Source organism: Sus scrofa, chromosome X (genome assembly GCF_000003025.6).
Source record: "Sus scrofa isolate TJ Tabasco breed Duroc chromosome X, Sscrofa11.1, whole genome shotgun sequence".
In the NCBI taxonomy this organism is placed as follows: Eukaryota; Metazoa; Chordata; class Mammalia; order Artiodactyla; family Suidae; genus Sus; species Sus scrofa.
In genome coordinates, this window is record NC_010461.5 from 36,077,534 (window position 1) to 36,101,132 (window position 23,599).

At 48.5% G+C, this 23,599-nt stretch overlaps 1 protein-coding gene across 1 annotated transcript in view; it reads left to right on the forward strand.

The window, feature by feature from the left end:
* Nucleotides 1–23,599, forward strand: part of LOC110257671 — a 98,029-nt gene that overhangs the window by 35,482 nt on the left and 38,948 nt on the right. The window contains exon 2 of the mRNA XM_021079834.1: nucleotides 15,448–15,561. Within this exon, the coding sequence (XP_020935493.1) occupies nucleotides 15,517–15,561 (45 nt within the window). The 5' untranslated portion in view covers nucleotides 15,448–15,516. The remainder of the gene's footprint in view (nucleotides 1–15,447; nucleotides 15,562–23,599) is intronic.

The following is a 23,599-nucleotide window of genomic DNA, read 5'->3' on the forward strand; positions in this document are numbered from 1 at the left end:
GCCGGCTTACACCAGAGCCACGGCAACCCCCCATCCTTAACCCACTGATTGAGACCCGGAATCAAACCTCATGGATCCTAGTCAGATTCACTTCCACTGAGCCACAGTGGGAACTCCTCAACAGCTTCTTAACTCCTGTCCAGCTGGGATGGTGTGCTGATGGGACGGGTGAGAGGCTGCATGGAACAAACACTTTAAGGGCTTCGTCGTCACAGAGTCTGGAGCTGGAATCCCAGCTCTGCCCTAACAAGCTGTGTGACCTTTGATAAGTCACTTAACATCCCTGAGTCCCACATGCTTTCTGTGTTAGATCCGGATTATAATATTCACTTCTCAAGAGTGCTGCGAGAGTCAGGGTTGTGTCAAGTTCCTAGCGTAGAGACGGGTGTATGATAGATACTCCTCAAAGTGGCGGTTGAGCTCCCCGGTGGCTCAATGGGTTAAGGATCCAGCATTGTCACTGCTGTGGCGCAGCTTCGTTTCCTGGTCCTGGACACTTCCATGTGCTGTGGGCACAGCTGAGGGGAAAACAACAACAACATAGTAGTCGAGTCCAGCTGAGGCTGACGGGTGAGTCTCCTAAGGAGCCGGGGACCTGCTCAAGCTTCACCCGGGACCAGGCACTGCCTCCTCTCTCTCTCTCCTCCCACCCCAATCACAGTCCCTGAAGGTGACCAGTAATGATCCAGGGCACACTGGTGTCCCTCGGGGAGCAACCTAATTGGTCCTGGCGGAGATCGTTCGGATCGCCCAGGCAGGCAGCTCAGCGCAGGTAGAGGCCACCAAACAGTAGAGTGGAAATGCCGGCGAAGCTTTCATCAGAGCAGGGCTGCTGGGCGCTGAGCCCCTGAGACGGTGCAGATGAAGTACAGCCTTGAGCTGGAGGGGCTGCCCCTAAGGTGGCGCGGAGTGGGGGTGGGGAGCGGGTGAGACCCTGAGCCAAGAAGCATCAGCTGGCTCAAGGCGGGGGGTGTCCTCTCTGGGGACGGAGCCCTGTGGGCAGCGCTTTGCGTGTCTTAAAATCAAGCCGAAAGCCCCCCTCAACCCCCCACTGCCAGCAGAGGGGCTGCGCCTCCCGGATCCCCCTGCAGGTTGTAGTCCTGCCACGACTCTGGCTCCCGCTGCCAGGGCTGCTTGGCTGATCTGAAGGAGGCCTGGGGCCTTCGATGACTCAGAGCGGAACCAGGATGGGAGGTGCTCACCGAGCAGCTTGCTCAGGGCACGCCCGGGCTGTCGCCTGCCCTCCAGGGACCTATGCTTTGGGCCTTGTTAGGGTCTGGGCTGCCTCCCTCCCCCACTGAAGCCCTAAACCACTACCACCTCCGAAGGTGACCGGATTTGGAAATAGGGCCATTGAAGTGGGAATTCCGTTAAAAGAGGTCACACAGGTGGGCCCTCATCCAGTCGGACGGGTGTCCCTATAAGAAGAGGAGATTGGGACACACGGAGAAGACTGCGTGACAACACAGAAAGTGGCCGTGGACACGCCGCCACCTGGAGAGGCCTTAGAAGAAATCAGTCCTGATGACAACTTGATCATGAATGTGACGTAAGGCACCCAGCCTCTGGTACTTGGGCCTGGCAGCCCAGGCTGACCAATGCCAGCCTGACAACTCTGTTCCGTGCTTTCATCCTGAAAACAGAAGGAGGCCCGTTTGAACTGATTGGCATGTATCATCTCATGTCTGTTAGCTGCCGCATGTACCGTCTCTATGACTATCAGGAAATATTAATAATATTAGCTAACAGGAGCCGATTGTGGTTAATCCTGAGCTTAAACATATTGGCGCACTCCTTACGAAAAAGAGCATAGGAGTTCCCATTGTGGCTCAGTGGGTTAAGGACCCAACGTTGTCTCTGTGAGGACGTGAGTTCGATTACTGGCCTCGCTCAGCGGGTTCAGGATCCGGCATTGCCATGAGCTGTGGTGTAGGTCACAGATGCAGCTTGGATCCAGTGTTGCTGTGGCTGTGATGTAGGCCTGCGGGCTGCAGCTCCAATTCAATCCCTGGCCCAAGAACTTCCAAGTGCCGAAGGTGCGGCCATCGGGGAAGAAAAAAAAGAACCCAAGATTGCAAATACAAATCCTAGTATGAAAGTAAATGTTTAAATGAGAAAAGAAACAACACGTTACAAAATTTAGAGGCTCACAAAGACCTCAAACTTGATAAAATCCAGAAAAATGCAACATTTTTAGTAATTAACTGTCTGAAACACTTTTATGGTTCCTTTTTCTACTTTTGGGGGCTGCACAGCTTTGATCATCTTTTCATATGGGTATGATTTTTTAATGTCTTTTTTATAGAGACAATAGAAAGATCAGTCAGCCTTTCCTGCAGCATGTTTGATCTCCTTTTTATAAAATTATTAACCGTGTTGTCAAGTTTCTTTTAGGTTCTCAAGTTGTCCTGGGTAATTAGTTTCCATTATGATGTAATCACAGAGTAACCTTTTGAAGCCTCTGCAGATGCCCTTTCAGTTTGTTTTTGACTCCTGCCAAGGTCCTTCTGTCTTCCTGTCCTATATGAATTTTTGTATGATCAGTATTCTAAAACGCACACACACACGTATTAATGTGAAATTAAGGTGTACATATTGAGTTGCATAATTGCCTAATAAAATAAAATTACTCTTATGCTACCTACATTGACATGTTGATGATCACATGACTTTTGTCACAGGGGCACTCATTTCTTCAGGCCGTTTTGCTGCATCAGCAGCAATTTTGGGTGCCTTTTTTTTTTTTTTCGCCAGATCCACCAGATTTCACCAGGATGAGATATGTCGGCTATGCTGAGATGCAATCTGAAACACTAGGATGCATAAAACGTACCGCTCTCCCAACAGATGCACTTGTGTTTGTAGGGCTGCTCCAGTTTCGTGCCCTACAAACACATGAATTCTGATAAATCCTATTTTGTGCAGTTCCCATCAGAAAAGAAATAAAACTATATGGCGCGTTATTAATTGCACGCACTGCATTATTGAGTATATCCCTGACAGAAGCAAATTTCCATTTTGCCTAGGCATCAATGAGAATGGGATTCGTCACTTACAATTTTCCACGTCTGATGATTGGATGGTTTTCCACAGTCTAGCTTCTGGCACCATACATTTCAAGCTTTGTTTCTCTCCACTACCTACATCCTTTTGGAGGCTGGGAGCCATAGGATGCTGTGACAGATTGTATTTTACAAAATGGTCACAACAAGATCTCCCATCTGACAGGCTCTTCTTGTAATGAGACATTGACATTCCTCTCCTTGAGGCGTGGGGTCCGTCCTCCTTCCCCTTGAACTTGAGTGGATCTGAGATTGCAGCAGAAGCAACACGATGTGACTTCCAGGGTTAGGTGCTAGAACGTGATGCAGCTTCTGCCCGGCCCTCTGGGGACACCGGCCTGTGGAACCCAGCCGCCATACCGTGAGGAAGCCCAGGCCACAGCCAGCCAGCTTCAACTTTCAGATATGGGAGTGAGAAGCCTCCAGATGATTCCAGCCTCCAGCCCTCAAGCCACCGCAGCCGACACCACGTGAAGCAGTGACAGGCTGCCCCAGCTGAGCCCCACCTACTGCAGGATTGTGAGCAAAACAAATGATCGCTGTCATTTTTCAGCCAACAACGGAAACTCTGCGGGTGACCTGCTATGTCGCAATAGATACCCAGGACACACACATTTATATTGTGAAACAAGCCCTGGCGTGTACCTCCAAGTCACCATATGGGGCAAGTCAGCCCAGGGGGCAGTAGGAGTGTTCCCAGAGGCCACTGCTCCTCTGCCATGTGTGATGGCTCACACCCACTTTCCACGCACATCATATATATGTACATCCCTAAACAAAACCTAATTGTCCCCTCACTTCCGCTTGCCCTTCGCCAGATGCCATATGCCCACGGCTCCTCTTACACTGCTGGACCCGATGGGAGGTGTGCTGGAATGGAAGTCAAACTGGAAACAGATGGTGGTCGTGGTCTGAACAAAACACACAAGCGCCCTATTCCGCCTGAGCCAAGCTCAGGAGGGGCCAGTGTAAGTGAACTTGAGGGACCCTGAAGCTCAAACCCTATAGGTTCACAGTGAATCTACTTCTGTAGCCAGTATTTCTTGAATAGTTTGTAAAGTGCTCGCTGGGCTAAGCTTTTTACCTGAATGGTCATATTTAAGTTTAAATCAAGACCCTGCAGGTAGGTACTCTTCTATCCATTGTACAGAGAAGAAAACAGAAGCCCACTATAATTCAAATATATCCAGGAGTTCCCGTCGTGGCGCAGTGGTTAGCGAATCCGACTAGGAACCATGAGGTCGCGGGTTCGGTCCCTGCCCTTGCTCAGTGGGTTGACGATCCGGCGTTGCCGTGAGCTGTGGTGTAGGTCGCAGACGCGGCTCGGATCCCGCGTTGCTGTGGCTCTGGCGTAGGCCGGTGGCTACAGCTCTGATTCAACCCCTAGCCTGGGAACCTCCATATGCCGCGGGAGCGGCCCAAGAAATAGCAACAACAGCAACAACAACAACAACAGACAAAAAAAGACAAAAAAAAGACAAAAGACAAATATATCCAGCACCTACCCCTCGAGAGCCCTTGACTTCGTAACTAATAACTGTTTGTGTATCATCTTACATTGCCAGCAGAATTCCTACGTCCATTTTATAGGGATGCCCACTGAGGCAAGGTACTGAACTGGTATTGTGGGGAATATGACGTATAAGATGTATTCTTTACCCTCAAGAGTCTAGGTTCCTTGGAGTTCCCGTTGTGGTTCAGCAGGTTAAGAACCCGAATAGTATCCATGAGGATGTGTGTTTGATTCCTGGCCTTGCTCAGTGGGTTAAGGATCCGGCGTTGCTGTGAGCTCTGGTGTAGGTCTCAGATGCGTCTCGGATCTGGCGTGGCTGCGGCTGTGGTGTAGGCCGGCAGCTGCAGCTCCGATTTGACCCTTCTCCTGGGAACGTCCATGTGCCGAAGGTGCGGCCCTAAAAAGGTTGAAAAAAAAATAGTCTAAGAATTGATAAAGATTACTTTTAAAGTGGAGAAAGTAACCAAAGACGCTGAGGATGAGAGCATCACTGGACCACTGTGGGTAGCGAGGGGGAGTTCTGAACCACTGTGGGTAGTGGGAACCAGTGGTATCCCTAAGAAGCAGTACCCACTGGAGTGAAAGTTGAGGGCCGTCTTGATGCTTCGCCTATCAAGGGTGGATCTCCCCTTTTGGTGGACTAATGTGCCCTCTTTGGGTGAAGTCCTGGCTAATTAACAAATGCTTACTACGGGCCCTGTGAGCACAAGACCCGGAATTCATTTCTAGTCTTGCCTTTGAAGAGCTTCGAGTCCTGCTGCGAAGAAAAGCCGAATAATGATAATGAACAAACCAGGACTCCGGTTCTTGGAGGATCAGTCTCAGCCCACTAGGCAATCCCTGCTACCCCCTGCCCCACCTCCACTATATCCATCAAGCCTCCATACAGTCTTGCGGAGAAGGGCATTACTCTTCCCCTTTTTAAGGAGAGAGAGAATTGAGAGGCTGTAATTTGCCCCAGTCCACAGATATTAAGTGGCAGCTTGGGGATTTGGAGCAAAGACTTCTTGTGTCCACGCTCACCTGCTGTCCACTCTGGTTAATGCTACAGGGTTCTAACCGAGAAAGTGCCCAGAGAGGTGCCTAGGATGCCAGAGTGGAAAGGGCAGGAAGGCATCTGGTTCCACAGAAAAGATAGAGCTTTAAATGCAGAGGGTGGGGTCTGTTTATCCTGGTAGGCAGATGTACAGAGGACATTGGAGGGAAGGGGGCAGAATGAACAGAGGCAGAGATTGACGGGAAGTTAGGAGTAGTGCACAAAAAGGGGCTTGAACAGAAGGTGTAAAAACATGATGGGAGATAATTTATTTTTACGTATTTGATAGTTTTTTTTTTTTGGTTGCAACCATGGCATATGGAAGTTCCTGGGCCAGGGATGGAATCTAAGCCATAGCCACGGCAATGCTGGATCCTTTAATTCATTGGGCTGGAGATCGAACCCATGCTTCTGCAGTAACCCAAGCCGCTACGGAGACAATGCCAGATCCTTAAATCACTCCACCACATTGGGAACTCCTTGATAGGTTTTTTTTTTTTTTTTTTTTTTGTCTTTTTAGGGCCGCACCTGAGGCACATGGAGGTTCCCAGGCTAGGGGTTGAATCAGAGCTGTAGCTGCCAGCCTGCACCACAGCCACAGCCACGCCAGATCCAAGCCTCGTCTGCCACCTACACCACAGCTCAGGACAATGCCAGATCCTTAACCCACTGAGGGAGGCCAGGGATCAAACCTGTGTCCTCATGGATATTAGATTCATTTCCGCTGAGCCACGACAGGAACTCCTTGATAGGGCTTTTAAAATTTTTTTTTAAAATTATAGTTGATTTACAATGTTCTATTTCTGCTGTACAGCAAAGTAACCCAGATGTATGTATATATTCTTTTTCTCACATTATCCTCTATCATGTTCCATCACAAATGACTGGATATCATTCCCTGTCCTATACAGCAGGATCTCAATGCTTATCTGCTCCAAATGCAATAGTTTGCATCTACTAACCCCAAACTCCCAGTCCATCCCACTCCCTCTCCTTCTCCCTTGGCAACCAAAAGTCTGTTCTCCATGTCCATGGGTTTGTTTCTTTTCTGTAGACAGGTTCATTTGTGCCGTATATTAGATTCCAGATATAAATGATATCATACAGTATTTGTCTTTCTCTTTCTGACTTAGTATGAGAGTCTCTAGTCCCATCCACTTGATAGGTTTTTTTTATTGCTACTGTAAAATGTATTTCTTCCATTTCCATTTTTTTGTTGCTAATATATAGAAATGCGATCGATTTTTGCATATTCGCCTTATATCCCTATGATCTTGCTGAGTTCATGTATGAGTTCTAATAGTTTGTAGATGTCTTTGAAGTTGCTACAGACATAATCATATTGGCTGAGGACAAAGACAATCTTACCTCTTTCCTTCCAATTTGTATGCTTTTTCTTGCTTTATTGCACTGGCTAGGACCTCTAGTACAATGTTGAATATAATTGGTGAGTTTGGCCATCTTTGCCTTATTCCCAGTCTTAGGGGAAAATCAGTCAATATTTCATGATGAAGTATGACGTTAGCTGTAGGTTTTTTATAGATGCCCTTTACCAGATGGAGAAAGTTTTCTTCTATTTCTAGTTTGCTAAGAGGTTCTATCATGAACTAGCCAAGCTTTCTTAAAACGTGTAGCCTGGTCTCAGTTGTGCCATGGGGGATTAAGGAGAATTGTGATCATTCATTCATTCACAGAGTATTTATTGACTTGGGTCAGTGTTCTTAGCTGGAAGGTAAGGGAGACAGCAGCGGTCATCGGCAGAATATGGCCATGTCCCAGCTGAACACAAATCTCTCAAGATCATCAGCAAAGAGGGAGAACTGAATGGTGACTAGACAGAAAGGGCAGGGAAGAGGGACCCAAGAGACTGGTTCCAGGGCACAAGTAAGGCAGCACCACGGGAAAGTCCAGAAATAATTGGGGGGGATGGGAAATGGGAGTGCTAATTTCCAGCATTATCCCCATTCACTGGTGAGGAAACCAGTGTACAATGGGAGTAAATAATTTTCCTCCGGTGGAGCTGGCATTTGAACCCAGGCTGGCTGGCTTCAGAGCCCATGGCCTGTGGAAGTTCCTGGGCCAGGGATCAAACTGGCACTGCAGTTGTAGCCTGCGCCACAGCTGTGGCAACGCTGGATCCTTAACCCTCTGCGCCATAAGGGAACCAGCAGAGCCACTCTGCCTATCTTCACCAGAGGTGCTCAGATGCTGCAAGTGTGGACAGGGCCTCAGTTTCCTGGTTGGGTGGTATGTATGTATGTATGTATGTATTTCTTTCTTCCGCTGTACAGCATGGGGACCAAGTTACACATACGTATACATACTTTTTCCTCCCATTGTTGTGTTGCGGTGTTAAGTACCTAGACGTAGTTGTCAATGCTACACAGCAGGATCTCATTGTAAATCCATTCCAAGAGCAATAGTTTGCATCCATTAACCCCAAGCTCCCCATCCCTCCCACTCCCTCCCTCTCCCCTTGGGCAGCCACAAGTCTATTCTCCAAGTCTATGATTTTCTTTTCTGTGGAAACGTTCATTTGTGCTATATATTAGATTCCAGTTATAAGTGATATCATATGGTATTTGTCTTTCTCTTTCTGACTTATTTCACTCAGTATGAGAGTCTCTAGTTCCATCCATGTTACTGCAAATAGCATTATGTTGTTCTTTTTTATGGCTGAGTCATAGTCCATTGTGTATATATACCACATTTTCCCAATCCAATTGTCTGTCAATGGACATTTGAGTTGTTTCCATGTCTTGGCTATTGTGAATAGTGCTGCAATGAACATGCAGGTGCATGTATCTTTTTTAAGGAAAGTTTTGTCTGGATATATGCCCAAGAGTGGGACTGATGGGTCGTATGGTCGTTCTATGTATAGATTTCTAAGCTGCTTCCATACTGTTCTCCATAGTGCCTGTACCAGTTTACATTCCCACCAACAGTGCAGGAGGGTTCCATTTTCTCCACACCCCCTCCAGCACTTGTTATTTGAGGACTTATGAATGATGGCCACTTGGTTGGGTGTTTATCTTTAAGGTCAAAGTCAAGCTTGCTGAGGGGGCCAGGTCTTCACAAAGGGGGAGGGAAAAGCTCCGTGGCATCAGTCCATGGCAAAGGGTGGTTGGCCTAGGTTGCATTTTTATTTTACTTTATTTCAAATTTTTATTATAATTATAATGTTCTGTCAATTTCTGCTATACACCAAAGTGACCCAGTTATGCATACATTCTTTTTCTCATAATATCTTCCATCTTATTCCATCACAAGTAATTGGATCTAGTTCCCTGTGCTATCAGCAGGACCTCATTGCTTATCCATTCTAGATGTCACAGTTTGCATCTACTAACCCCAAACTCCCAGTCCATCCCACTCTCTCCCCCTTGGCAACCACAGGTCTGTTTTCTGTCCATGAGAAGATGTGGTACATATATGCAATGGAATACTGCTCAGTCATAATAAAGACAAACTAATGCCATTTGCAGCAACATGGATGGAACTAGAGATTGTCATACTAAGTGAAGTAAGTCAGAAAGAGAAAGACAAATACCATATGATATCACTTATATCTGGAATCTAACATACGGCACAAATGAACTTACCTGCAGAATAGAAACAGACGCATGCATTTTATTTTTAAACCTTTTCCTTCCAACATGGCCTTGTCAAGGGATGACTCAGCTGTGAGGTGAATGCATTTGAAAACTTTCCAATTGAAAAGGCTCCTTTCTTCTGTTGCAGCATCTCCTCTGCCCCACCCCATGGCTTCCCCTGATCGGTATCCCTTATTGAACAAGGGCCACTGGACTTCCTGTAACCCTCCTGACAAATGGCTATGCCTATTCCCATCTGTCCCAGAAATGTGAGATGAGCAGCCTTGGAAATAGGGCTGGTCCCTCCTTTAACTTCATAAACAGATCTGCGCCCTTGCAAGGCAGTGTCTCTTGGCCATAAAATGTTTATCACGCCTTGTTGTTCCTCTCGTGAAGAGACTTTTCTTATAAAACCTGGTTGTGATCGGCTCTCCTCTCTCACTTTCTTGTACACGGTTTCTGCTAGACAGTGCAGCCAGCGGGCTGGAATTAATGCACAGTGCTTTTCTCCCTAAAGCATCAGTGCAGCCTGCCCGATGGGACGGAGCCACTGTGGACAGGCTTTCTCTGCCCCTTCACCCAGGGCGAGTGCAATTCCAGGGGGCCCCATGGTTTCCTGGAGGGGGAGGTAGGGGATGGTCCAGCAGAAGAGCCCAGGCCTCTGGCTGACCGACCACAGCACCACCCGAGGCCAGAGCTGAGCGGGGAACATTTGGAGCTGGTGTAATTGCTTATGTAGTTTTAATTGCTCATTTCTCATGCTAACAGGCCCAGAGTACTGATGGTTTTTTTTTTTTTTTTTTTGAAACGACGACGTGCTCAGTAATTAAAAGAGCAGGGGTGAGGTAGGGTGATGAGGAGGGGGCGGGGTGAAATGAGGTAAAGAAAGGCCAAAATGCACAGCACGGGAGGCGAGTGGGGGTGGGGCGGGGCGGGCCGTGGCCTGTCCCCTTTCTGACACCACGTGAAGGCCGTGTTCCACCCCAGCCCTTCCCAGTTGTTGTCTTGAACCCTACAGCAACCTCGCACCCAGCTCCCTGGGAGGAAAGCCAGTCCCTTGACACCACTGGTAGGTTTGCGAAGCACTTGCACCCACAGCATCCCATGTATACCTAGGCGATCCTGTGAGTCGGCATGATTTGGGCCGCCAGTTTTCAGGTGAGCAAAAAGAGGCTCCATAGAATGCCCTGCCCAGGAGTTCCTGTTGTAGCTCAGCGGGTTAAAACTCTGACTAGGAACCGTGAGGATGCAGGTTCGATCCCTGGCCCTAGTGGGGTTAAGGATCCAGTGTTGCCATGAGCTGTGGTGTGGGTCGCAGACATGGCTCGGATCCTGTGTGACTGTGGCTGTGGTGTAGGCTGGCAGCTGTAACTCCAATTTGACCCCTAGCCTGGGAACCTCCAAATGCCGCGAGTGCGGCCCTAAAAAGACAAAAAGCAAACAAAAAAACCCCTTGCCCAGCACCATATGGCAGCCAGCGACTGGTGGAGTTAAGACTCAAGCCTGCATCCTGTCATTCCAAACCTCTTGTTTTTCCTTCAGGACAGCAAAATACAGGATTTTCTCTTGGTCCCACTCACCTGCCACAGTCACTGGATTTTAGAATGAAGAGCCAAAGATCTAGGGACTTTATCATAAAATGCCGATTCCTAGGTCCACCTTCAGTAAGCTTGGCAGGGTTTCTGCGGGTGGGGGTGGGGGCCTGTGTTTAGGAAGCCCCCGCCCCCGGCAGCTCTGATGATTGTCCAGAGTTAGGGTCCTGTTCTTTTCTTTCTTTCTTTTTTTTTTTTTTTTAGTCTTTTTTAGGTCCCCACCCACAGCATATGGAGGTTCCCAGGCTAGGGGTCTAATTGGAGCTGCAGCCGCCGGCCTACACTGCAGCCACAACAACGCCAGATCAGAGCTGCTTCCGCGACCTACACCACAGCTCATGGCAGGCAACACTGCATCCTTAACCCACTGAGCAAGGCCAGGGATCGAACCTGTGACCTCATGGATACTAGTCAGATTCGTTTCCACTGCGCCACGACGGGCACTCCTAGGGTCCTCTTCTCAAGGACATACCATTGGACATTGACCAAGGGCAGTCCCTCTTCAATGAAAGCACCGTGGCGGGCATCTCGGTTTGGGTGACCCCCTGGAAGCAGATTCCGAGTCAAGGATTCGAGAGCAAGAGAGTTCATTTGGAAGGTGAAGAAAATGCTGGAAGGGTCGGGGGAATATGAGACTCGAGGAGGGAAGGCAGGAAATGGAAGGTGTGTCGTCAAACGGGTTACCTCTGTGGGCAACGCGGACTTAATCCCACTGGGGGTGTGGAGAGTAGACTCTACACACGTAACATCTCTCGCAGTTTTCACGCCCGAGGGATGAGCGCGCTGGGTGTTTGCAGGCCAGCTGTCCTGGGGTGAGTGTCAATTCTCCGTCATCATCACAATCAGCAGACTCTGCAGGGCAGAACCGGACTCCAGCCCCAAGAGAAAGTCCCGGGGCAAAAGCAATGGAGATCCCCACATTCGTGGCTTTGGCTGGCGTGGTCTGCCGTGGAAGGCCCTCGGTGATACAGGCGGGATGCGGACAGTGTCCCTACAGCAAGCATCTGTCATACTGCCAGAGAGCAGGCTTCCTAGCGCCCCCCCGCCCCCGCCCCCGCCCACTATGCCATTCATCTGTCTTCATCGGCAGCTCAGCTGCGGCTGGAACAATTTGCGAATCGAAAGAGTGTTAGCGTGGCCCTAGGAGTTATTTATGGATTTGTTTTCCTTGTCGCTTTCTTCTCATCCTCTCACTAATGGGGAAGACCCCTGGCCCTAAAAGCCAAAGGAGATGTAGCCACCGTTACTGGCAAGAAGGCAGGGGCGAGGAAGCTCTGGACAACTGGAGATCTGTGATGTGTCTGTCCCTTCCAACCTCAATTCAAGCACATCGTCCTTGTTCCCAGCTGAAGACACGACGGATGATGTTGACCTGTTCAGCCCCCTCCAGAAAGAGAACCCAGGGTTATGCCCTCCGCCTGGCTTGATGACTATAATTTGACAGTGTTCTTTCCCCCTCAAGAAGGCACATTGAAAAGCAAATGAGTGAGAGTGGTGTTATTTTAGGGATAACCTTGGATGTATTCTAATTTATTTAAGCCAATAATTTGCGATTTATGTATTTTACTGGTAATGATGAATTTGGTGCGTGGCAACGCACAGCTGATGGGGACCTATTTATTGAGAAGCACTATTCTGCACCATCAAAAAGAAATGTGTTTGCTTTCCTTTTTTGCATCTAGGGCAGCAAAGTCCCTGAAAATGGTTTATTTGCACGCATGGCCAACTTCCCATCAGCCTATCAATAAATCAATCAACAAATATTGATGGGGTGTCTACATTGTGCAAAGCCTCATGGGGATTTGTTTTAAATATAAACACAATCCCTGCCTCAAAAGAACCCAGTTTAATTGGGAGCAAGATCTGGAGACATGAAAAGGTAACTTATAACATAAAGCAGCACATAAATGCTGAACAAGCTGTGAATACTCTTTGACTAGGTTTGGGAGAAATCAGGGGAGACTTCTTGGAGGAAGGGTGATTTGAGCTTGGCCCTGAAGCACAGGTAGGAGTTGCACGCAGAGAGAACGATGGGAGGCGTGGCAGGCAAAAACAGCAGGGCCAAGTTAGGAAACACCCAAAGCTTGTTCAGAGATGGTGACCGGGTCTGCCTGGCCCCAGTGGGGCTCACGGATGGGACGGGCGCTGCCCAAGCTTATGGGGCAGCTTGGAGCACCGTTGAGTCTCCCTCCTCGAAAGGCCCCCCCCCCCAGTCTTCCATGTGTCTTTCCAAGATTCATATGCTGAAGCCTTCACCCCTCCACATGACAGTATTTGGAGATAGGACCTATAAGGAGGTAATTAAGGACAAATAAGGTTATTAAAATGGGTTCTATTCTGATAGGATTGGTGGCCTTGTAAGAAGAAGAAATCTCTCTCCTTCTCTTCCTCCTCCCCTCTGTCCCTTCTATCCCCTCCCCCTCCCTCCCTCCCCCGCCCCTCCCCCTTCCTCCCTGCCCCCTCTCCCTCTGGGCATGCGCCGAGGAAAGGTTATGTGTGGACACAGCAAGAAGGCGGCTGTCTGCAGGCCTTCACCAGACACTGACCCTGCTGACACCTTGATCATGGACTTTCAGCTTCCAGAACTGTGAGAAATACATTTCTGTGGTTTAAGCCACCCAGCCTGTGGCAGCCTGAGCTAAGACAGCCCCTCTGCACCTAATGGAAGACAGGTGCCCCCGGTGTGTTTAGTCACGCTCCTGACAGGTTGCAGGGTTCCGGGAGCTGGCAAGGGTCCCAGGGCCTCCCTGACTCCGCCCACTCAGCTTGGCCAGGAGGCCTGGCCTCTGCTGCCCCCTCTGGAACCTGCAAGCCTTAAGCAACTGCAGCTCTTTTCAACGTCAGGGCTGTGCTGGAGGTTCAGGCTGGGTTGACCCGGCCCTCGCCCCCACGGCCCTCCCCAGACCTTGGGGGAGGAGGCCTGCCAGATCCAGCAAATAAAATGGCAGGGCCACTAGCTACATTTGGATCTCAGAGAACTAACACAACTTTGTTAGTATAAGTTTGCTCCATGTAAACTCTGGAACATATGCTAAAAAATTATTCGGTAGTTCCTGCTGTGGCACTGAGACACAGGTTCAACCCCCGGCCCAGCACAGTAGGTTAAGGATCCACCATTGCCTGCCACAGCTGTGGCGCAGGTCGCAACCGAAGCTTGGATCTGATCCCTGGCCTGGAAACTCCATGTGCCTCGGGGAGGCCAAAAAAGAAAAAAAATTCATTGCTTATCTGAAATTCAGATATAAGTGGTTGTCCACATTTTGTCTGGCAGCCCTCTGTGCGAGGGCTTAGGACCCTATGAGGGCCGATCAGGTGACTCCATGCCCTGGGTCATAGCACTTGGCTCCGGGCTGGGCAGGTGACCCAAGCTCAGACCCTCCTTGCCAACACACGCTGGGACTTCTGTTGGTACCTTCAGGACTGAGACATCTGAAGCCGCCGGGATGAAGGACGTCCTTACAGCCACGGCAGGCCTCCCCCAGGGCTCTGCCTGTCTGACAAGCAAGTTCACGCAGAAAGAAGTAGAGCCAAGGGAGGGGGGAAAATATGCCTAAAGACAGTGTCTGATTCAGTGTCACCCCTCGAACTTCAACTAAAACGGGAAGCAGTTTGAGTTGGGAATTCCTCATCCAAAACGGACTCCGAGTTTTGGCAAAATCTGAGGGGCGAAGGCACCGCAGGCTCCAGGACCCAAACCTGACTAAATTCAAAGGGATGGCTGCTCCCCAGATGTCTCCCCTTAGTCACAGCGAGACCAGGGGTTCCCTGGCCCCGAGGGGCGTGAGGCAGCCTAGCCAGCTCCTCAGGTGTGTGGCCCTGAGGGGCTGCCTCTGTGATATGCTGGTCACCTCTGTCACACCCCTGCCCCCTTGCTGACAGCTGGCAAAGGAGGCCTTTGCTTCCCACATCCCTCACGGGGTCTTTTCTGCGTGTGCCCCCCTCACGTCCAGCTCTGATCTCCTTAGGCCTTCTTGGCTTTTAAAGTGAGCCTCGGCAGTCAGGTCTCGCTGTTCCCTTCCTTCCCCGCCTTTCCTTCCACTCCTGCTTCTAAGAATACGGCACAAGACGCTCGAAACCCCCGGAGGGAACTGTTGATTTATCCCGGACCCCCCTGGACTGGGCTAGAAATAATGCAGCTACAAGGACGTGAGGGCTGATCCAATCCAGCCCCCTCATCATCCCTCTCTCCTAGAGGAGGAAACCGATGTTCAGAGTGGTTGACTCACCAAAGGCTCCACCCTAAGTTACAGGGAGGAGTTCCCGTTGTGGCGCAGCGGAAACAAATCTGACTAGGAACCATGAGGTTGCGGGTTCCATCCCTGGCCTCGCTCCGTGGGTTCAGGATCCGGCGTGGCCGTGAGCGGTGGTATAGGTCGCAAATGCAACTCAGATCCCGTGTTGCTGTGGCTGTGGCTGTGGCTGTGGTGTAGGCCGGCAGCCGTGGCTCTGATTCAACCCCTAGCCTGGGAACCTCCATGTGCGAGGGGTGTGGCCCTAAAAAGCAAAAAAAAAAAAAGTTACAGGGAGTTCAGAGAAGAAGAGGAATGCCATATGGTTTAGGGGAAAGGTCCTTGGGTTTGGCTTTAAAAGCCTGCGTATTCATTTGGGCTCTGTCACAAATCATTTAACCTCTTCGTGTCCATTTCTCCAGCTTAAGAACGAGCACAAAAGCCAGCCCCAGTTACCTCATCGCCACTTCCGAGACCGACGCAATTACCAAATGCCGACTGAATGTGCCGGACGAAGGCTGCACCGCATCAGTGTGGTCGGTGTTACTGTTCTTCGTGAGGCTAATCCACCAGCTAAGGAAATGAGCACATCGCCAAATTAATTATAGATGCGTTTGAAAATGACTGTTTATATTGAAAGGAAGGCCTTGTATTTGCCGCACAATTTCAGGATAAGTCGTGTTTTGGAAAAATATTAATATTCAGAGCTGTGTTGATTAGCTTCACTCCTGTTGCTAAGCAACAGAGTCCTTTGTGGCCTCTGCAGTGTTGGGATTTTTCTAGGGGTGGGGGGCGGGGAAGGGGATGGGGGGATTAGAGGCAGGAAACTCCATTACAGTAAATTATTCCGCTGGTTCAGCCAATTCTGAAGTTGCTTCCAAAAAAAAAAAAAAAAAAAGCCCGGCTCCTTTAACAACCTATGTGATTATAGTTGTTGGATGAAGAAAACCAGAACGCGACCCAGAGCTCCGCACTCACCCATGACTTGAGTTTCAGGTTTGGCAAGACGTGTGTTTACTAGATCAGGGCTGAACCACACATGGCCCTGGGCTTACCACCGCTGACGTTCACCATGGCTCGGCCGGGGCAGCCTGCCAGCGCAGAGATTAGGGGGGTCTGAGGCTGTGGGGAGAGACTGCCGTCCCCCCAGTGATCTGATCTCATTCAATAGCGCTGTGGCCTTTCAAGGAGACACTTGAATGGGACCAGCCTGGAGCAAGCCAAAGAGCTCACTTCCTGGACCAAAGTGGAGCCTCAGGAGTATTTGAAATGTCTGGAAAACCCGGGACAGGAGCCACGGAAATGCCCTACAGAGCACCTACTGTGTGCCAGCGCTTTACGGGGCTCGCTCAGCAGATGCTGGCAGCCACGCTGGGAAGAGTTTAGTACGGGCCCTGCACGGGGCTCGGGAGGTGCAGAGGGATTAAGCAGCTTGCCCAGGGGTCATGCCAGCTAGCGCGGGGCAGAGCAAGGATCGAAACTCAAGTCTTCCTGGGTCCATTTGAGGCTGACCGCTCCTTACCCAGCTAGGTGGGGCTGGGAAGAGCCGGGAGAGAAAATCTTGGGGCTTTTGCGTGATGTTGGCTGGTGGCTTCTGCCGGGTTGAGGCCTGCTCAGAGGGTTTCCGATTTCATCCCAGATCTCTTTCTATGCGGCACTGTCCCCGTCACGATTGCTGGGTTTATCGCTCCAAACTTGGTGCCATAAAACACCACCCATTTTATTGTGCTCATGGATGCGTGGGCCAGGAATTCCAGGCGGGACCTAGCTGGGTGATTGCTTTGTTCCTCGTGGCATCTACTGAGACCACCCTGTGGTGGGTGGGCTGGGTCTGGAGGGTTCTGAATGGCTTCATTCATTTGTCTGGTGCTGTGGTGAGGACAAGCTGTGGCCCAGAGCATCTTCTCGGCCCGGCGGTCTCAGGGTGATTGTACACAGCAACTGTCCCAAGAGATCCCAGTGGAAGCTGCATGGCCCTTTCTGGCCTAGCCCAGAAGTCATGCAGGGTCACGTGGGCCGTACTTTCTTAGTTGAGGCAGTTACACATCCACTCAGACCCCAAATCTTGATGGGAGGGGTAGCAAAGAATTTGGGGGCCCTGTTATCAAATGGCCCCAGGTACCAAGTTCCTCATTCCAGTGAGAAATGGAGAGTCAAAAAAACTTCGGAGCAATGGACACTTTGATATTCAACACTGCAAGTCTTATTTGCACTGGTGAATTTAGGGGGCGGCCCCTTAATACAAGGTAGGCTGAATAAGAGCTTTTGTTTGTTTTAAATTTTTATGTTCAGATGTAGTCATCAGCTAAAGAGCCTATCGGCCTGACCAGCCAAGTCTCATTTGTAATTAGCAAGCCATTTGCATACAATGCATTTATGACTTCTAAAAAACCTTTATTCCATGCTGATCACAGTTGAAGTATTGGTTTGGTTAGGGGACCGTTTTCTTGTAGAAATCAAGTGAGATAACGATGTCGTTGAAAGACACTTCGGATATTTAAATGAGCTCCACAAATCCTGTGCTATCCTATTTCTCATTCCTTGCTGCTCTGTATGAGGTACTATGCGAGAGTGATTTTCTGAATTGGAATCTTGAGATGCACAAGACATCTATGGGATACTGCCGCGCCTTCCAACAGTGATCACATCCTGATTTTAAGCTCAGCGCATGACCCCCTAGAAGAAAAACTACATTTCCCAGCCTCCTTTGCAGATAGGTGTGGCCATGCGATTAAAATCAGGCGGTTGGGTTGTTGAGTAGAAGTATCCTGCGGCTGGCCGCTTCCGGAATACTTCCTGAAGAGATGATATTTGACCATTTCTCCTTTTATTCTTCATCTCTTGCTGCCTGGAACACAGATGTAATGACTGGGGCTCCAGCCACCGTCGTGGACCATTAGAACCAAGGGCTTCACCTTAGGAATGATGGAACGGTGAGATGGAAGGAGCCTGGCTTCCTGAGTCTTCTTAGAAGAGCAGCCATTCCCCTGCTGAACTGCCTACTTCGGGACTTTTGCAAATGAGAAAGAAACCCCTACCACATTTAAGCCACTGCAATTTTGAGTCTCCTTTGCTTTCAGCCAAACCTAATCCTAATCAATACAGGATCTATCCCTACAGTGCTCACAGTTCAGTGAGGAGACATAATTGTGATCAAAGCAGAATGAAATAAGTGGCTTAATCACAACGTCTTACTTTACAAGTCCAAAATGGGGACTTTTGGTTTAAATACAGGATTATGGGGTTACTTCCAATTATGAGAAATAATCTGAGAACTGCAGTTTTGATGTTGAAATACTGGAATTTCTAAGATGTTCGCATGGTTTAAGGAGACAGGGTGACAACCCGTTTGAATTTAGGGCCAGCCCAGAAACTAGAGGACAATGGTGGCTATGCAGCAATGCCAGAGCTAAAAGGGAAATGCCATAGAAGGCCTGAGAAAGGAGCCAGGGTTTCTGATGAGGAAATCCTACTCAGATCCATGGAAGGAAGAGGTAGAAATTTGACCTTGGCCTTGAATTTGGGGATGGCATGCTACGTAGAGAGTGAAGAGCAAAGGCCAGGCAGTATGGAAATGTATGGAGGGTTTATAGAAGGGGCCACGTGGCTGGGTGGGAGACCAAGCTAGAGAGACCTCTTTGGTGGGGAGGACCAGGATTTTTGCCCAGCTCCCTGTGCCAGGCCTCGGGCAGCTGTGAGGGCTTGGGACTTTTGGTGTGTAATGCGTGTCAGTGGTCTTGGTAACCATTCTCCTATGATAGTTTCTTTGGCCTCATGTAGCTTTTATCCTTTGGAGTTAATTTTTGTTCAAGGTGTGAGATAGAGGTCCAGCTTCATTCTTTTGCACCTGGATAGCCAATTGTCTTTGTCCAATTTTTGCCCCCCCACCCCCCTTCCCCACTGCCTGGATCAAACATGGAGGTCCCTGATCCATGGGACAGGCAAGGACCACAGATTTCAAGTGAACAAATGATGAGCACGGGCAGAGGCCAGGCCACACTCTCAGTGCTGTTGTTCCCTTATTTGGACGCGGGCAGATTAATTTTAAATGTCGATGATCTCACCCAGCACATTCTGATAAAGGCCCTGCTGAGTGTTGAGCCACAGGAAGGAGTTCCTGGAAGCCCAAGCCTTCTTTTAAGTGCCTCTCCCCAGAAATCTTTTCTTTGGAGTTGGTGAGGTTTAGCAGGTATGAGGATTAGCAGTGAAGATTAGCACCCTCCTGCTGAGAAGATGGCCATTTGCCCAGATTCCTGGTCCACAAAGCCTGTGTTAATAATCTCATGTGGGATGAGGGCAGGGGACATCTTAATGAGATTCTCAAAACCCAGGTTTCAAAGATTGAGGTTGGTTTTTTTTCCTCCCCAATTTTTAAACAATAACAGTAAATAAAATGTTCTCATGTATTAAGATGTTAGGGGAGTTGATGCACCAAAATCTGACTTTCCAGGGAAATTTAAAGGGCAAATGGTCAGGGTAAGGAGTGAGTAAAGACAAGAAGACTGTGTCTTGAAATGTTGGCGTAGATGATTCAAGATTTACATCTCTGACCCATTTTTAGTTAATTTTTGTGTATGGTTTGAAGTAGGGGCCCGACTTCATTCTTTGGCATGTGGATATCCAGTTGTCCCAGCACCACCTACTGAAAAGACCAAGTGGTCTTGGCACTTTTGTCAAAATCAGTTGATCATAGATGCATGGGTTTATTTCTGGACTCCCAATTCTATTCTATTGATCTACCATTCCATCCTTATGCTAGTACCATACTGTTTTGATTACTGTAGCTCTGTAGTAGGTTTTGAAATTGGGAAGTGTGAGTCCCTCAACTTTGTTCTTTCTTTTTTCCAGATCATTTGGGCTATTTGGAGTTCCTTGCAGTTCCATAGGAATTTTATTTTTATTTTTCATTTATTTAATTTATTTTTGGTCTTTTTAGGGCCACACCCACAGCATACGGAGGTTCCCAGGCTAGGCGTTGAATCAGAGCTGTAGCTACCGGCCTATGCCACAGCCACAGCAACGCCAGATCTAAGCCACGTCTGTGACCTACACCACAGCTCATGGCAACACTGGATCCTTAACCCACTGAGCGAGTCCAGGGATCAAATCTGCGTCCTCATGGATACTAGTCAGATTCATTTCTGCTGAGCCGTGACGGGAACTCCTCCATATGAATTTTAGAATCTGCTCTTTTATTTTTGAGTAGAGATTGTGTTGAATGTCTAGATTGCTTTGGAGAGTATTGCCACTTTAACAGTATTAAGTCTTCCAGTCCATGAACATGGGATGCTTTTCCATTTATTTAGTCCTTCTTTAATTTCTTTTAGCAATGATTTATAGTTATCAGTATGCCAGTTTGTACTACCTTCAAGAAATGTATTTCTAAGTTTTTTTTTTTTTGATGCTATTGTAAATGGAATTGTTTTCTTGATTTCATTTTTGGATTGTTTTATTGCCTATATACAGGAATACAACTGATTTTTGTGTTTTGATCTTGTATCCTGCAACTTTCCTAAATCCAGATCAGTTAAAGAACTTGAAAATTATAGAACAGACCAATTCACCCTGGCTTGAGCCATGATAGAATCTATTGGGCTTCAGGCATGGTTATATCAAGTCTCTGGCTCCATTTCTCTGTACTTCTCTCAGTTTTATCCTTCTCTGGAGATTAGTTCTGTGCTCAGGTTGACTTCCCTCATGGTTGCAAGATAGTTGCCAATAGAAACTAGGTTTGCATGCTTCCCCAGTCACATCCAGGGAAAATTAAAAAAAAAAAAGGCATTTCCATCCCTCAAAAGTCCTGAGTATCTCTTTGCTATGGTCATCACTGTCCCTGTGACAAGAGAAATGGAATTGCTCTGATTGGCTTAGGCCGTGGAGGTAGGAATGGGTTCAAACCCACCCAAACTGCATGGTTGCTACACAGTGCAGGGTTGCGGGGGAGGTGGTGGTGATTACTGAACAAAGGAAGATGGTTCTTAGAAGAAAATCTCAAGGCTATTAGGAAGTAGAAAAGATAGTGTCTGCCAAACCTAGGAAATTTGTACAGTGGCAGGCAGCATTCAATGCATATTTGCTGAATGAATGAATGACTGAGATGCTCCACTAGTCCTTTCAGTGATACAGTTCCCTGGGGCTGTGGCAGCCTCCATTCTGGTGATGGCCAACCCCCTACTGAGATCCTAAATTCTTCCCTAGGGAAGACAAGGGTTCTTTCTACAGGGTCCATAACTTCTCTGATTTCCAAGCAGCAAGATCCTGGTCAAATAGACTTAGAAAACTGAGAATACTGGGAAATCCAACATATTAAAAATGAGCAGGGTGAGCCTTGTGGGTTCATGGCATGACTCTCAAGTCCTCATCCACAAAATGCTCCCCAGGCCTGGTGCCTGACATTCTGCCATTAGGCATTCACTTCTCCAGTTTAAAAGACTTTTCATGTTCAAATCTCCCCACTCCCCAAACTGGAGCTTTTGTTTGCAACCAATTATCTGAACTGCTAGAGTAGGGAGCCCACATTTGTATGATCCAAACCACAGCAACACTGATATACTCTGAAGAATAAACAACCTACACCAGAGAAACAGAGTCAGAGATAGGGGTCCCAGGAACCTGAGGTCCTGAATTAAGAGAATTTACTTCTCTTCCTAGACATCTGGCTTGAGTTTACTTTCATCAACTACAGACTCAACCTCTTCTCTAATTAATACCAAACTCTATTGTAGGAGTTCCCATCGTGGCTCAGTGGTTAATGAATCCGACTAGAAACCATGAGGTTGCAGGTTCAATCCCTGGCCTTGCTCAGTGGGTTAAGGATCCGGCCTTGCCGTGAGCTGTGGTGTAGGTGGCAGATGCGGCTCGGATCCTGCGTTGCTGTGGCTCTGGCTTAGGCTGGTGTGCTACGGCTCCAATTAGACCCCTAGCCTGGGAACCTCCATATGCCGTGGGAAGAGGCCCTAGAAAAGGCAAAAATACAGAAAAAAAAAAATCCTCTATTGTAGCAGGAAGTATTTTCCAAAGATAGCTACAAAATAGATCCTGTCCACCATGCATTTCTTGATCTTTGCCACTCTTGTATCTCTAGGTAGAGTCTGTGGCCCTTATTCTTGAACATGGGCGGGGCTTTGTTATGGCTTTGACCAATAGAGTGGAAGAAATGCTCTGTGACTTCTGAGGTTACGTCATAAAAATGTAATGTACCTTACTCTCTTGAAACATTTGCTCTGGGAACCCAGCTACCATGCTGTGAGGAAGTCCAAGCAGCCCAGGGAGAGGAGCTATGCTTCCTAGCCCACAGCTCCAGCTCAGCTTCTAGCCAACATCCAGTACCAACTTGCCAGTCATGGGAGAGCGTGATCTTGAAAGTCAATCCTTGTAGTAGGGAGCCTCAAAGATGGCACCCAATGGTAGTATTCTTGCCTTCGTGTCATCTCTTCCTCCTTAATGTAGACTAGACTGAGTACTTAGCGTCTAACACGTGGAATACAGCAGAAGTGATAGGATGGCCTGCCCTAGTTAGGTTATAAAAAGACTGTGGTGGGGAAAAAGACTGTGCTGTGGTGTAGTGGATTAATGATCCAGCTCGCCTCTGTAGCATGGCTGCTTTGATCCCCAGCCCAGCACAGTGGCTTAAAAATCTGGCATCAGCATAGCTGTGGCATAGATTACAGATGCAACTGGGATTGAATCCCTGGTCCAGGATCTTCCATGTGCTGCAGGTGCAGCCAAAAAACAGAAGAAAAAAAAATACTGCGTCTTCTGCGTTGGTCTCTCTTTCTCTTTCTCTCCCTCCCACCCCCACCACAGACACACCACAGACACACAGACACACACACACACATTTCTTGTCCTGGGGGAAGCCAGCTGCCATGTTGTGAGGCAGCCCAGAAGAGAGGCCCATGAGGTGGGAGAGCAAGATCTGCCATCAGCCATGTGAGTGAGCTTGGAAGCAGATTCCCCACCAAGCCTTCAGAAGAGAACCCAAATGTACCGTGACTGTAGTCTCATGAGGCGCCGGGAGCCAGAGGCACCCAGCTAAACTTCACCCAGATTTTTGACCCACACAAATTGTATGCGATTATACATGGTTTTGGTTTTGGTTTTTTTTTAAGCTACACAATGTCTGGGGAAATTGTCAGGCAGCAGGAGATAACGAATACAGCCTTCTGCTCCCCAGTCAAGTCAGCCCAGTTGATGCTGCATGGAGGAGAGACGAGGTGTCCCCACCAAGCCCTGCCCAGATTACAGAATTGTAAGCAAAAGAAATGACTGCTGGGTTTTTAACCCACTGGTTTTGCGAGTGGGTTTGTTATGTGCATATGGTGAACTTTTTCTCACTGAGGGGTATGACAGGTACTGGGGAAATAAAGCAATAAACAAGCCAGGCCTAAACATTCCCCTACTCTAGCTTAGCGTGTGATTCACTTGCTTAGGCTGCCGTAACAAGGGCCATAGACTGGATGGCGTAAACCATAGAAATGAACTGTCTCACTGATCTAGAAGCTAGAAGGCCACAATCAAGGTGTCTGCAGGGCTGGTTTCTTCTGAGACCTCTTTCCTTGGCTCGCAGACGGC